At 45.8% G+C, this 14939-nt stretch overlaps 1 protein-coding gene across 1 annotated transcript in view; it reads left to right on the top strand.

Moving 5' to 3' along the window:
- Positions 1 to 14939, top strand: part of LOC130113060 (VPS10 domain-containing receptor SorCS1) — a 316719-nt gene that overhangs the window by 228818 nt on the left and 72962 nt on the right. Inside the window, exons 9-11 of the mRNA XM_056280571.1 lie at positions 5534 to 5713; positions 9423 to 9569; positions 12430 to 12532. Coding sequence (XP_056136546.1) covers positions 5534 to 5713; positions 9423 to 9569; positions 12430 to 12532 — 430 coding nt within the window. The remainder of the gene's footprint in view (positions 1 to 5533; positions 5714 to 9422; positions 9570 to 12429; positions 12533 to 14939) is intronic.

Genomic DNA, 14939 nt, shown 5'->3' with positions numbered 1-14939 from the left:
CTGTGGGATGAAACGGCACATGTTTTTTGAATGCATTTGTTTGTGGCAGTTTCTCGGCTTCTGAAGGCAGAGAACAGTGATGTTCCATCTCTGTCTGAACAGGAGCGCAAGAATTGGCGCTGCGCAGCGGGCTCCACACGACGCTCGCTTTGTTATTTATGAGGAAATCAAGGGCAATGTAACTCTCAGTGACTCTGGCATTGTTATTCCAGTCAGCTCTGTGTGCACACGGCCTCCCTTGTCACATCTCTATTGACAATTAAACATGTTTTATTCAATCATGCCCTGGGCACCCCGGCCTCTCTTGGCTCCCCCAAAGGTGCTGTTGGCACAGTAAGTGGCAGATGAAACCCCAACCAAACTCGGGATTAGCATCGCCCTGATAGCGAGATGTTGTTTTAATGAGTGAATATTTTCTTAGCAAAACATAGGTGAATGCAGAAGATACGGGGATTATGATTGTTTAGTGTGGCTGAGTCCAGCAGGGGTGTAAATAGAGTATCCTAATAAAAAAGTCCCATGTCACCTGTGCAAAAACTAGTTTATGGCCCTTGATTTTAAAGATAAAACTAAAAAGTGTAAATATCAGTTATATTTAAAATCAAACTAGAAGAGATTATGTATTAGGTTGTTACACTGTTTTTATAGAATGTACCATTAATAATAATAATAATAATAATAATATAACAACAATGATAATAATATAACAACAACAACAATAATGTAACGATCAAGGATGAATAGGCTCGGTAGCCCCTGGCTAACGGGTCGGACACTTAAGTCAAGCAGTTAGCGATGTCGCTCGCGATGCGGGAGATATAGATTCACGTCCCAGCTGCGGCAGTTCCTGCGGTTGCCCCCCGAATTCACTACACTGGTGTCAGAAGTGGGATGCGCGCGGACGCGCTTCCCGAAGGAGGGGGGTAGTGTAACGTACACGGATAAATAGGCTGGGTAGCCCTTGGCTAACTGGTCGTATCCTTTAGTTAACTGGTTAACGTTGTCACCCGTGGTGCGGGAGATACGGGTTTGCGTCCCGGCTGTGGCGGTCCCGGCTGGTGACAATAGCAAGTTATGTTGTGAGCGTACGATTTAACCTCTCCACCATTCCGTCACTCTGGGGGTGGAGGGGCGTTGTGCTGGTTTTCTTCACCCCCATGCGTTGACACACCTCAGCAAACACCTGTGCCTCGAAGTTCCGCCCCTGATCTCTTTGTATTTCTTCGGGCGCACCGAACCGACAGAACATCTCACACACCAGCCGCTCGGCTGTAGTGGCAGCGCTCTCGTCTGGGACCGCATACGCCTCAGGCCATTTGGTAAATTAGTCCATGGCCACAAGGACGTAGCGGTTTCCGTTGTCTGTGGTGGGAAATAGGCCAAGGAGGTCCTCACCGACCCGCTCCATGGAGGCCCCTGCCTGGTATTGTTGTAGAGGGACATGGGAGCGTCTGGTTGGTCCTTTCTTGGCGGTGCAGGCATCACAACAGTGCACAAAAAGTTCAGTGTCATGCCTGCATCCGGCCCAGTAGAACCATTGGCACAGCTTGTTCAGCGTCTTGGCCACCCCATAGTGACCCGCCCCCACCGAGCCGTGGGCCGCCCGTAGCACTCGTTGGCGCCAGTCCTTGGGCACCAGTAACTGCCACACACTTCTTCCCGGCCCGGCGCTTGCCAGACCCGGTACAACAGTCCATCACGGAGGGCCAAGATGGCCCACTGGGAAAAGTAGGGCTTGGTCTCCACCGACATGGCAGAGACAGCTTGCCATTGGGGGCGTGCCTCGACCCACTGTACCACCCTGGCAAGGGTGGGATCCCTATCCTGCGCTGCTCTTGCTTGTCCAATGCCATCAGCCACGCTTCCTATGGCTCAACCTGCCGCGTGGTGGACACTTGGAGGATTGCTTTGTCTCACTCCCCTTGGCGCTCACCGTGTCTGCAGTCCTCGCAGAGACGACAGGAGAGGGCATCTGCATTGCTGTGCAGGCGCCCGGCTCGGTGCTGGGTCTCGAAATCGTAGCTCTGCAGCTCCTCAATCCACCTAGCAACCTGGCCTTCAGGCTCCTTAAAGCTGAGCAGCCAGGTCAGGGCCGCATGATCCGTCCGCAGGAGAAAGGCCTGACCATAGAGATAGGGGCGAAAATGATAGAACGCCGCGACCACCGCCGGGAGCTCGCGACGTGTAACGCAGTAGTTGCGTCAGGGCGGCTCAAGGCACGACTGTAGTAGGCCACCACTCTCTCTCCCTCAGCAACCTCCTGAGACAGGATGGCCCCCAGCCCCACATTGCTGGCATCTGTGTCCGCGATGAGGCGGCACTTAGGATCAGGTAGGGCCAGGATGGGTGCAGTGATCAGGGCGGTGCGGAGCTGGGCAAAGGCGGCTGCACAGTTGTCGTCCCAGTTGACTCCCGTCCCTTCTCGGTGAGACGGTGTAGGGGACTGGCAATGGACGCAAAGTTGCGGACAAAACCTAGGTAATAGGAGGCGAGCCCCGTGAAACTACGCACCTCACTGACGTTTCGCGGAACTGGCCATTTCTTGACCACCTCCACCTTAATAGGATCAGTGGCCATGCCCTCTGCCCCCAGCACATTGCCCAAAAACTTGGTCTCACGTCGAAGGAGATTGCATTTCTTGGGGACGGGAATAGGCTCGGTAGCCCTTGGCTAACAGGTCGGACCCTTTAGTCGAGCGGTTAGCGATGTCTCCCGCGGCGCGCAAGATACGCGTTCGTGTCCCGGCTGCGGTGGTTCCTGTGGTTGCCCCCTGAATTCGCTACATTGGTGTCAGAAGTGGGATGCGAGCGGATGCGCTCCTCGAAGTAGGGGGGTAGTGTAACGGACACGGATAAATAGGCTCGGTAGCCCTTGGCTAACGGGTCGGACCCTTTTGTCGAATGGTTAACATTGTCACCCACGGTGCAGAATACATGAATTCGCGCCCCGGCTGTGACGGTCTAGCTAGAGAGGGCAATGTAACGATCACGGAGGAATAGGCTCGGTAGCTGTTGGTTAACGTAGTCACCCGTGATGCGGGAGAGCCGGGTTCGCGTCCCGGCTGTGGCGTGACGCGAATTGGCTGCAATAATAATAACTTCATTTCTGTCGCACTTTTCTAAACAGCGTTGCAAGGTGCCTTATAAAACAGGATGCATTAATGCACATAGTCAAGGTAAAACTACAAAATACAATACAAATATAGGACATGATGCCAGATCTGCTCCACAGAACAAGGTAAAACACAGTCAGGATAAAGTCACAAGAGCATAATTAAAACAAAGAGAATTAGAGCCAATAAAACAAGGATTATGATGAAAACAATTAGAATAAGATGATGAAAGAAAAATATAAAAATATAAAGAATTAAAATGTAAAATTATAAAAGTATAAAATAAACAATATAAAGAGTTAAATTAAATATATAAATACATAAATAAATACATGGAAATTGGGCAACAAGGGATTTACTATAAATAAGCCTCCCTGTAAAGTAAGTAAGTTTTAAGAAGTGATTTAAAAGAAGGCAGTGAGTTTGCTAGCCTAATTTCCTCAGGTAGGGAGGTCCAGAGTTGCGGGCCTCTTACAGGAAACGCCCGGTCACCTTTAGTAACGATGCTGGCTGAGGGACAGTTAAAAAGGACCTGCCTGAGGGGCGCAGGCAGCAGCCAGGCCCATAAGGTGTGAGTAAATAAGTGATATATGTAGGCGTGAGGCCATGTAGGGCTTTAAAAGTAATTAGTAAAAGTTAGTGAAACATTGCAAGAATGGAAGTGATGTTCATGTCTCTTGGAATTTGGTAACAATCTGGCAGCTGAGTTTTGGATGAGCTGGAGGTGGGACATGGACTTTTGACTGAGCCCTGAATACGCAGAGTTACAATAATCCAGATGTGATGAGATGAATGCATGGATGACTTCTTTCCAAGGTCCATTTGAGATAGGAAAGTTTTAACTTTTGCTGTGTTCCTGATTTGGAGAAAGCAAGACTGTACTACCCTGGTGATTTGAGTGTCAAAACGGAGCTTGGAGTCAAAAAAGATGCCCAAATTGCTGGCAGAGTGCTAAACATTGAGGACAGGTTCCCTTAACTCTTTTCCAGGTCGCCAGTTAGGTTAGGGGGGCTGAATAAAAGGACCTCAGATTTTGGACTCATTGAGCCGGAGGAAGTTTTGTGACATTCAGCATTTAATATCGGAGAGAAAAACTATAACACGAAAAAGATCATGTGTGTCATTACCAGTAAGCGGGACATAAAGCAGGGTGTTCCGCATAACAGTGTAAATTAATATTATGATGACAGATGATCTGACCCATGTAAGTGGAAAATAATAATGGACCAAGAACTGACCCCTGGGGGACACCACATGTGAGGGGGGGCTGGGGATGAGGAGAATTCTCCCATTGTAACAGAAAAAGATCTGTCAGATAGCAGTATCCTTAATGCCAACATAGTTTTCCAGGCGATTTAAAGGGATGTCATGTTCAACCGTATCAAAAGTGGAACTCAGGTCAAGCAGAATTAAAATTGAGCAAGCACCAGAGTCAGCGGTGAGCAATAAATCGTTGATAACTTTAATGAGAGCTGTTTCTGTGCTGTGGTGGGTACAGAATCCTGATTGAAATTACTCAAAAATACTACAACTATTCATTTGTGTGGTAAGTTGAGGAGCAACAGACATTTCTAAGATTTTGGATAAAAAAGGTAGATTTGAAATTGGTCTAAAATTGCTTAAAACAAAAGGGTCGAGAGTAGGCTTCTTCAGGAGAGGTAGGACTACTGCGTGTTTAAAACCAGATGGGAACAAACCGGTAGACAGTGAGCAGTTGATAATGGAGAGAATGTGTGGGCCGACAGTGTGAAATACCTCTTTCAAAAATCTAGTGGGGATGGTCTCCAGTTGACAGGTGGAAGAGTTCAAGTGGGAGATTAACTCTTCTAAGTCTAATAGAGAAATTTGCTTAATTTCACTATTAGACTTCTATTATTCTATTATTATTCCTCTCTCTCTCTCTCTCTCTCTCTCTCTCTCTCTCTCTCTCTCTCTCTCTCTCTCTCTCTCTCTCTCTCTCTCTCTCTATATGTGTGTGTGTGTGTGTATATGTGTGCGTGTGTGTGTGTGTGCAAGCTTTGATACCATAACGTTGTTGGAATTGTTACTTTTAAAGTGTTGTTCCAAAGCAATTATTACCTTAATCTTCACATTAAGATACCGTACATTGAACATATGTTTTTTTATTATATTGTAATTATCTGTTTGTTTTGGCAAAACAGATATTAAGAAATCAGTTAGATTGTCTCATACAGTTTAAAACACACGAGTGATAGTATTGTATAAAATGTGAGTGTGGGGGAAGTAATACTTGTGTATTTAAAACCATTTTGCCAAAGCTAACTGCAGGACTTTTCTTCCACACAACTGCTGTAATATGTTGGACTGCAGCTGGTTGTTCAGAGACAGTGTGCCAGCCAGCAGCCATGGTAGTCTCATCGAGTCATAACTTCCAGTCTTCACCCTTGTTTTTTCCCCCAGGACCTGCACGTGATCAGTACCGATGAGAACCGTGTGGTGGCGGCTGTGCAGGAGTGGAACCAGAATGAAACCTACAACCTGTACGTGTCGGACACGGCGGGAGTCTACTACACCCTGGCCCTGGAGAACGTAGTCAGCAGTATGGGTCCAGAGGGCAATGTCATGGTTGACCTTTACGAGGTATAGGCACGTGTTGATGCACTCCATTAAAGTCCAGGATCTGCTGGCCTAGTTGTCTGTTCATCTGTGCGTGTGTGTGTGCATGTGTGTGTGTGTGTGTGTCTATGAATCTTTCTGTACATACATACTATTAATCTCTAAACATTAAAAGGAGGCAGTCAGCACCAGAGGGAACATTGTGTGATAATACATAGTACTGTAAAGAGTAAAAACAGATATTTTTCTCTTGCTTTCAAGGCTGCAGTTTGTCATTTGGCTAAATTTCTCTAACAACATTGAGCTGAAAGCCTCCGAGGAGTGTCTAGTACACGGGCTTATTGTGAAACACTGATCAATATTTCTGAGCCGTGAATTGGAGAGGTTAGACCATTGGCACTTTTGGCCGTTTTGGGGGCAGACGCTGCTGCTGTAAGCGTGCTGTTTTCAAAGCGTGCCGTGTGAATACAAAGTGGCCTCAAACAGCTGACATCAACAAATGCTACAGGGGACTGTGGCAGGGATACAGATTTTTCTTTTTAGAGGCTGAGATTAGTCCCTCCTTGGATAAAAAACCGCAGATATTAGTTCGCAAAATGCACCTGGTAAAGAGGTTGGGGCAAGCATGACGGCGACGGAGCTCTGGTTCACATGGATTTTATGATGGACATATTGGCACGAGGCATTTGTTGGATGAAAATATATCTCTGTATTAAAAAAAAAAAATGAAGTTGTTAATGACACTGCCCGAGTCCACACACTTTCATTTGGCCTTGAGATGTGATCAAATCCGCTCACTTGATTGGGGTCACCACCCAAAGTGTGGCGTATGCTAAGTCTCCGCTCCAGGCTCCAGGTGAGATGGAAGTTTCTGTCAATTATTGAAGAGGGAGAGTTGCTGCCGTTCGCAACTGTTAACAACCGAGACCGGCAGTAGTGGGCCGTCAGATGTGTTTAACCGTCAAGGTTTTCATGATATAAAATGAATGTAGGCGAATTACTTTCATTCATTCTAAATCAATAAAAAAAAAAACAAGGGTAAGAAAACATTGCTCAGTATGAGACATTTGTTTTATTACTACGGAGGTGATTTCCAGGTGTGACTGTGATTAATCCTACAATTTTAAACTGTATTTTTTTTCAATTTATTTCTGATTTTTCCCTTTTTTCCTCCCAATTTAGTGACCAATCGATCCCTGTTTTAGTTCAAACTCCCACCCTCGTACTGTATGCGTTCGCCAACTGCATCTGTCCTGCCAGCAGTCCCGAAGGAGTCGCCTCGGCACTTTCGTGACAAGGCGACTCCAGGCCGAACCACTGCTTTTTCCCACACACACACAGAGACGCATTCACATGACGAACACAAGCCGACTCCGCCCCCCTCCCGAAGACGGCGTTGCCAATTATTGCTGCTTCATCGAGTCCGGCCACAGTCCGATCTGACGAGCCCGAGGCGCGAACCCCGGTCCCCGGTGGGCAACTGCATTGACACAAAGCCGATGCTTAGACCGCTACACCACCGCGGACTGAAATTGTATTTTTATAACGGAGTTTTGACATTGGAGTCTATGGCATCTCCGCGTCTAATCCCCCTCATGACGTCAGTTAAACAAACATGGCGGCGAGGTGAAAAATTTCTGTTCATCCAGTGTTCCTCCAGTTCTCCTGTGCTGAGATCAGCAGTGAAGGATTTCCTGATTTGGGAAATACGGTCGATGTCTTATTTACCTTCAACACTCACACCTGAACACATAATGGACACTGTCACTGCCCGATCTAAGTCAACAGTGCACATGCATGCAGCGACAGCGAGCAGCGTTGGTCGAGCGAGCTACAGAGTGAATGAAGAGAGGGAGCGGGGATGGCATAACAAACGTTTTCCAAAGGTTTTTAATCACTGCAACCCTGGAGGTTCTTGAGCACACGGTCATGACTGTGCACAAAAGAAATTAAACTGATGGGTCGCAACTGGCCCTTTCTGCGGGTGGAAAGCTGGATGTGGGTATGTGTCCTGGTCGCTGCACTACCCAGCAAGCAATTTTTTGTTATAAAAACGTTCTGACAATGTTAGGAAAAAAAAATCTCAGGATGTTCCCTCAGTGTTTTCAGCGGGAAGTTTGCGTTGCGTCCACTGAACCTCCTAGGACAACATTCTGGGAACGTGTTATAGAAAAAACGTGCTGTAATTTCAGGCCTTAATAAAATCCTGAAAACATTTTCAAAATGTTGCTTTGCAAATGTTCTTCCTTTGTTATCATGTAGCATTGCAGGACTTTTTTTTATAGAGGAACATTCTAGAATCTCTTACCTCAACAACATCCCCAAAACATCCTCAGAATGTTGCACCTGAAACGTTCTTCCGTTGTTAACATTTAACGTTGTAGGAACATTATTCAAATGGTAAACATCCTTAAAATGTTCTTTGAACATTAGATGAAAACATCTTCTTTAAAACAAGCAGAATGTTAGCCAATGTGTGGGAACATTCCCTGCTAGCTGGGCTAGCGCCTCCTCTGGTCGATCGGAGCGCCTGTTCCGGGGGGGAATCGCATGATCCTCCCACGTGCTACGTCCCCCTGGCGGAACTGCTCACTGTCAGGTGAAAACAAGTGGCTGGCGACTCCACATGTATCGGAGGAGGCGTGTGGTATTCCGCAGCCCTCCCAGGATCGACAGAGGGGATGGAGCAGCGACGGAGACATTTAGGAAGAGTGGGGTCATTGGTCGGATACAACTGGGAAGAAAAAGGGGGAAATTCCCCCCCCCCCAAAAAAAAGTATGGCCACAATATTATCAGTGCACTGCTTTCAGTTCAATAAGAAACATGTGCACACCAACCCGGAGTTGAAGTTCCACCTCACTTGAGACTCGTGGCAGCCGTCTCTCACAAAATCCATCCAGTAATTTAGTCCGTTTTGGGGGAACATGTAAAAAAATACAATAAATCCCGTCCGACCAGATTCGCAAAAAACACAAAGTAGATCGGCAACAAGCTCGTCAGTAGCTGTGAATGTGGCGGCCATTGCGCTTAGTTCACTCACAACCCGCCAAAGGCTCGAGCTCAAAGCTGATGACGACATCGGGGCTAGCACCGACACATCACAGGGCTCTGGGGCGTTCTGCCACTGCACATCAAGATTTGATTGGCTGATGATACAGTCAATCAAAGTTGTAATCAGTTTGCAGCTTCAGGATTCAAGGAAAGGCTAGCAACACAAACTAGTGCTGGTCCACAGAGCTGTGATGTGTTTAGATGACGTGGAAATCCCTGCTCAGCCCCGCGAGAGAACAGGTAATTGAATTTAGACACAGTTCAGGCACACTTAAAATTTAACTATGAAAAACAAATTACGATTTTGATTTGGATGGGGCCAGCAGAGAAGGCGCTGTTAGACCTGACAGCCCACCACCAGAGACCTGGATCCCCAAGCTGTCTCTTAGGAACAAGTCTGATTGATTAAAGGCACATGTTGATTACTTTTGAATCCCTCGACAATAATTTCCCACTCATTGTACCATGCAGAGCTGTGATGAGTTTAGCCGGCAACACAGGAGCATGTACGGAGGCCTGTATGGAGGGCTTTCTGTGTTGCCATCCCCGTGAATTGTGCGTTCATTGTATAAGGATTTCTACAGCGGTGAAACAATATAATATGTAATACCACTAAGTTGTGCAAAAGCCACATTTGTTTACATCCATAGGTGAGAGCAATATCATTTCACCTCTCCCTAGGTGGCAGGGATAAAAGGGATGTTCCTCGCCAACAAAAAGACTGAGAATCAGGTTAAGACCTACATCACCTACAACAGAGGGAGGAACTGGAGGTTGCTGCAAGCCCCAAGCACAGACTTGAGGGGTGTCAACATCCACTGCATGCTGGTGAGTGTATGAGTGTATGTGATGGTGTGTGTATGTGTGTGTTGTTGTACACATTTTCTATATGTGCGTGCTCCTGTCAAAGAGAGGCCTCGTCAGAAGTTGACTGATCCTGGCAGCAGTGGTAGCCGTGCTCGGAAAGAGCAGCTCCCGTCAAAGATGAACGCTCTGAGGTTGTTGAGCTAAAAGGTCAGTCGTTTTGATTCAGTCCAATGAGCTGACCTCCCATTTAAGGAGATGGAGAGGAAGAGGTGTCAGACAGGGAGACAGACAACTTGCTTTTTTATGTTGTTTTCCAACAAACCTCCCTAGCCTGAGCGTTTCTCCAAACAAAGAAGTGAAAGTTGAAAAACTGGTTCTTTCTCAAAATGAAAATATATTCCAAATGCATCACACTACTGTTCATATCTGCCGCAGTAGTGCTTTAACTGCCCCCCCTGTTCAGACGTGTCTGTGAATAGAGAAGCAGCTGCGGAGACAGACAAGAAAAGATGATGCAGTACACATTAGCACAGACGACAGCAGGCCGCATTAGTAAGCCTTCTCTTAGCCGTGTGTTCAAAAAATAATAATAATGAGCATCACCTGTTTTTGTTGAACAAATTCGTGATTCAGTGGCGTGATCTGCCTTCCCCCCATATTATATAGTTATTTGTCAGGAAATGTCAGAGTTTTAATAAACCTCAAAACAGCCCACTGCCACGTGGCTCGCATCGCTGACATTTTTCTTGGTCGTAATGAGAATTGTGTCTGTAAAGGTTAACCCAGTCAAAATTAACGGCCAGACCAGCCAATGGGGAGGCCGGGCTTGCAATAAAATTTACGATCAGGTGGGCTTATATTGTACATACAACTTCTAGCCATTTGACTCAGAGTCTTCAAATGTCGGTTCTAGTAATATTTCATCATTAACACACTGGTTACTACTGATAGTTTATCTTGCTACTCATAAAAAATAATTGAGCTTCTGATTTTGGCTGTCTCTTGAGTATCCCCAGAATCCGAAAAGATTATGTCTGTACATTTACTAATAAATTACAGGACAGTGAAAAGTAATATAACATTTAACAACCAAGCGGGATCTTTTGGTTGGCTCTACCCTAATACTCATTCAAGGAGGAGCGGAATGACTGGATTGAGCAGCAACATCAATCTTCAGTAAAAACAACAAAAGAGAATCAATCAACGCTTAATCCTCAATAGTCAGTCACAAAATGTACCCTGATAGACACTGGATTATTCGAATCATCTCCTGGTTTGCCGCCTTGTCGTGGTGGAGAAGCTTGCGTGTACCAATGATCCCAAGAGCTACGCCATCCGGAGCTTGGCTCCTGGTAGGGTCACCCAAGGCGGATAGGTCAAGGGGGAGGTTCCAGATGAAGCACGATCCAACAAAGACCTCAACGGTGGAACTGGCATTAAATCACAAAATGTATCCTGATAGACACTGGATTATTCAAATCATCTCCTGGTTCACCACCTTGTCATGGTGAACCATTATCCCCTGGTCCATCACGACAAGCTGACCATGGTAGATAAGGTGGCTCCTGGTAGGGTCACCCAAGGTGGATAAGTGAAGCGGGAGGTTCCAGATGAAGCGCGATCCTACAAAGACTTCAACAGTGGAACTGGCGGAAGATGTCTCCATGTCACGATGGCAGTGAAGGCGGATGAAGGCTGCAACAGAGGGTGATCCTCAATCATCTTGGTTCTCTATGGCATTGGACTCTGGCCGCCCCCCCCCCCCCCAGCCACTCTATGTAAAAAGCTGTCCTGCGCAGGCGTCCTCCTATTATGCGGCTCCAGGATCAGCCTCTACACCCACCTGAAGACCCAGAGGGACCCAGAGGGAGGATGGTCATACTCGACCCCAAGTGACCACCGATGATGATGATGATTATTCACATCACTAGGGATCAAGTCAGTGTCAGAATACCATAGACAAATGCTGTTGAGATTAGATCTCTTTGTGACCACAGGTTAGAGGATGTGTTGAGGGTCTCGTTGACAGAAAACCCCTTGATCTTACTCTCATGAACCCTCTTCCCTCCCCTGTCAATCTGTACTCTTTGGCAAGTGATGGAACCAGAGATGGCTCTTGTCTGACACCGGCTCAGGGTTCCCACGTGCCTTGCAAAACCTGGAAAATTGTAGACTAGTTTTCCAGTCATGGAAAACATCTGGAAAATTATCAAATTGATCAAATGTCCCCAAAATATTCTTCAAACCATTGAACATTTTCTAACGTGGTTATAAAATTGCATTTTTACCAGCTGGTATTGCATATTAATAAGTTAATTTTTAGTTGAGATTTTATATTTCTAGAAATTTTGTTTGAAGTGGGGGCGATATGGTCAGTAACCAGCTAAAGGTTACACAGTCCGTTTAGAGACTATTGAGACCTCCATTTACAGTTAATACTGAATAATGTAACGTGTACAACAGCTGCCATGCATATCCAAGCAAAAGTCACGGAAAATGTCCGCGAAACGTCCTGGACAATGCTTTCTTAAAAAGAGTTGGAACACTGTGACTACAGAGGTGTTCCTGATGATGGATGATGATGATGATGATGATAGATACTTTATTGATCCTGAAGGAAATTTAGTTGATTCTAAACAAACTCTTCTGTTATCGTGTTTTCCCAACTGTCCTCATGTGGGCAGTTTTCTTGCTACCGTGTTTCCTCTACAGTGGTCAACCAGTATTGGCATTTCTAGAGACCAATGTTTAAGACATGAGTGTTTCCCCTACACTTTACATCAGATATATTACCTCCTGAATACATGAGTATTTTACCATTTGTTATCTTATTTTATTTGCAAAACCTCAATAACCTGAACGTTTGTTTTGTTTTTGACAGCCGTACTGCTCATTACACCTTCATCTCCACGTGTCAGCCAACCCTTACACATCTGGTAACATAGCCAGCAGAGACTCGGCTCCTGGGATTATTGTGGCATCGGGTGGGTGAGAAGTTACTATTTTTTGTTTGTGTGTATGTGTGTATGCACGCGATCAACACTAATCTCTCTCTAAAGAGTAAACTCTAGACCATTTTAGTGAGTTTGATGATGTCCATAAACTATGTAAAGATTAAAACATGGCAGGCTGGTCTTGGTACTCTGTGGTGTTAGCATAGCAGGATAAACATAGCAGCAGGTAACATTTATAAGGGCTGTGTTGGATGTAGGTGTACCAGCACACCTACATTACACCTGGCATGTTTTATTTGGTTTAGTTACTCTTTAAAGCGGCATTATAGTGACAGGCATGAATACTGGGGCGGCATCCAGCGCTTTACCTGCACCCCCGTCCATAGGGTTAGTGGTTGTGTCAGGAAGGGCATCCGACGTAAAATTCTGCCAAACCATTATGTGGATTGACAAGACCATACCGGATCAATCGAGGCTCCATAAGGCATTGGCTGAGGCCCAGGTTAAGAATGGCCACCAATTGGTGCTTTGCCCTCACAGGGTACTGATGAAAACTGTACAATCCGCTGTGGCGCCCCCTGAGAAACAGGGAACGAGCTGAAAGAAGAAGAAGTCTTTAACGCAGCATGAGAGAATGTTTTATGGTAGAATATTACTTTTTACTTGCTGTTAGTGTTAAAAATATCTCTCCAAGCCCCGATGGGGGGGGGGGCTTTGTTTCTTGGTTGGGCGAACTTGCCTATTTGTAGCTTGCCGAGCATGTCCTGTGCTGTGAAATCTTAACTAGCACACAGGAAATGTTGTAGTTTACATATTTATGGGCAAGCATTTATCTGATGTATTACGGTATTTAAATTGTAATCCATTACTTTGATTTTGTTGGTTATGAACAAATGTAAAAACATAGTAAGTCGTAGTATACACACATGTAAAAACATAGTAAGTAGTAGTATACACACATGTAAAAACATAGTAAGTAGTAGTAGACACACATATAAAAACATAGTAAGTAGTAGTAGACACACATGTAAAAACATAAGAAGTCACACTGTTAGAAGCCACAATCCATGATTGTTTTCTTACGTAATTTAAGCAACATTAAATGGAATTCTGGGAATTTGGATCTGCCAGGGAAGAGGAAAAGAGGAAGGCCAAAGAGGAGGTTTATGGATGTGGTGAGGGAGGACATGCAGGTGGCTGGTGTGACAGAGGAAGATGCAGAGGACAGGAAGAGTGGGAAACGGATGATCCTCTGTGGCGACCCCTAACGGGAGCAGCTGAAAGTAGTAGTAGTAGTAGTAATAGTACTACTAGTAGTAGTAGTAGCTGAAAGGTCAAATCAATTCCTTTTTATGTGCATCAATTTATTTCCACATTTGAAATAAAAAAAAAAATGTTAAGACAATATTAAAAATGCAACAACAGAGGCATATTCAAAACAGACCAAAGCTTTAAAAAGACATTCAAAAAACAAAACAATCGCAGGCCTCCTCTGGTCGGTCGAGGCACCTTGTCGGGGGGGGCTGGGGGGAATAGTGTGATCAAAAGGAAACAGAACAGTCATAAAGTTCATGAAACCAGGAGGAAAAGCTGAGGGCGGGTTTGAAGTATCTGCACAGGCACTAAGCCCCTTTTTAAACTGGCTTGGACATGCTGATCTATTAATCAGAATATAAATGGATAGGTGCTGACAACACAAAACATAAGTGTAACTCCACCGAAGACACACTGACAGCAGATTCCACTCTGGAATAGTAACATAGTTTCATATCCATATTCACCATCCACACAACCATGAATATGACATAGCTGGACGAGTGGTTGAAAGCTAATAAGTAATAAAGCATCAAACACGATAAATATCTTCTTCTTCTTGCAGCTTTTCCCCTGTTTTTCCCGGGGGCGCCACAGCAGGTTTTAAAGTTTCCAACAGGACCCTGTGAGGGCACGGCACCAATGCTGGCCGTTGTTAATGCGGGCCTCGACTGATCCGGTATGGTCTGGTCAAGCCGCATACTTGTCCATCCATTATCAGAACCGCTTATCCTGCTGTCGGGGTCACAGGGATGTTGGAGCGTATCCCAGCGGGAGACCCGGGTTTGTGTCCCGGCTGTGGCGGTTCCCGGCTGCCCCCTGAGGGACCTGATATGCTGAAGCGCGGGGACGCGCGTCCCAATGGAGGGGGGTGATGTAACAACCACGGATGACTAGACATGCTAGCCCTTGGCTAACAGGTCAGATCCTTTGGTCAACTTTTTAACTGTGTCGCCCCCGGTGCAGGAGACCCACGTTCGTGTTCCCGGCTGCCCCCTGAATTCACTACAATATAATAATTAAAACAAGATTTCATACTGTGGCCTATGTGTGCTCTGCAGGTGTATGGGAAGTTAAATGCGTCTGAGTCTGACCTGAGCCCGATCATTGGGACTCGATGGGC

The sequence above is a fragment of the Lampris incognitus genome, chromosome 5, assembly GCF_029633865.1.
Source record: "Lampris incognitus isolate fLamInc1 chromosome 5, fLamInc1.hap2, whole genome shotgun sequence".
Classification (NCBI taxonomy): domain Eukaryota; kingdom Metazoa; phylum Chordata; class Actinopteri; order Lampriformes; family Lampridae; genus Lampris; species Lampris incognitus.
The sequence above is the reverse complement of the archived record's forward strand: the minus strand, read 5'-3'. Positions and strand labels throughout refer to the sequence as shown.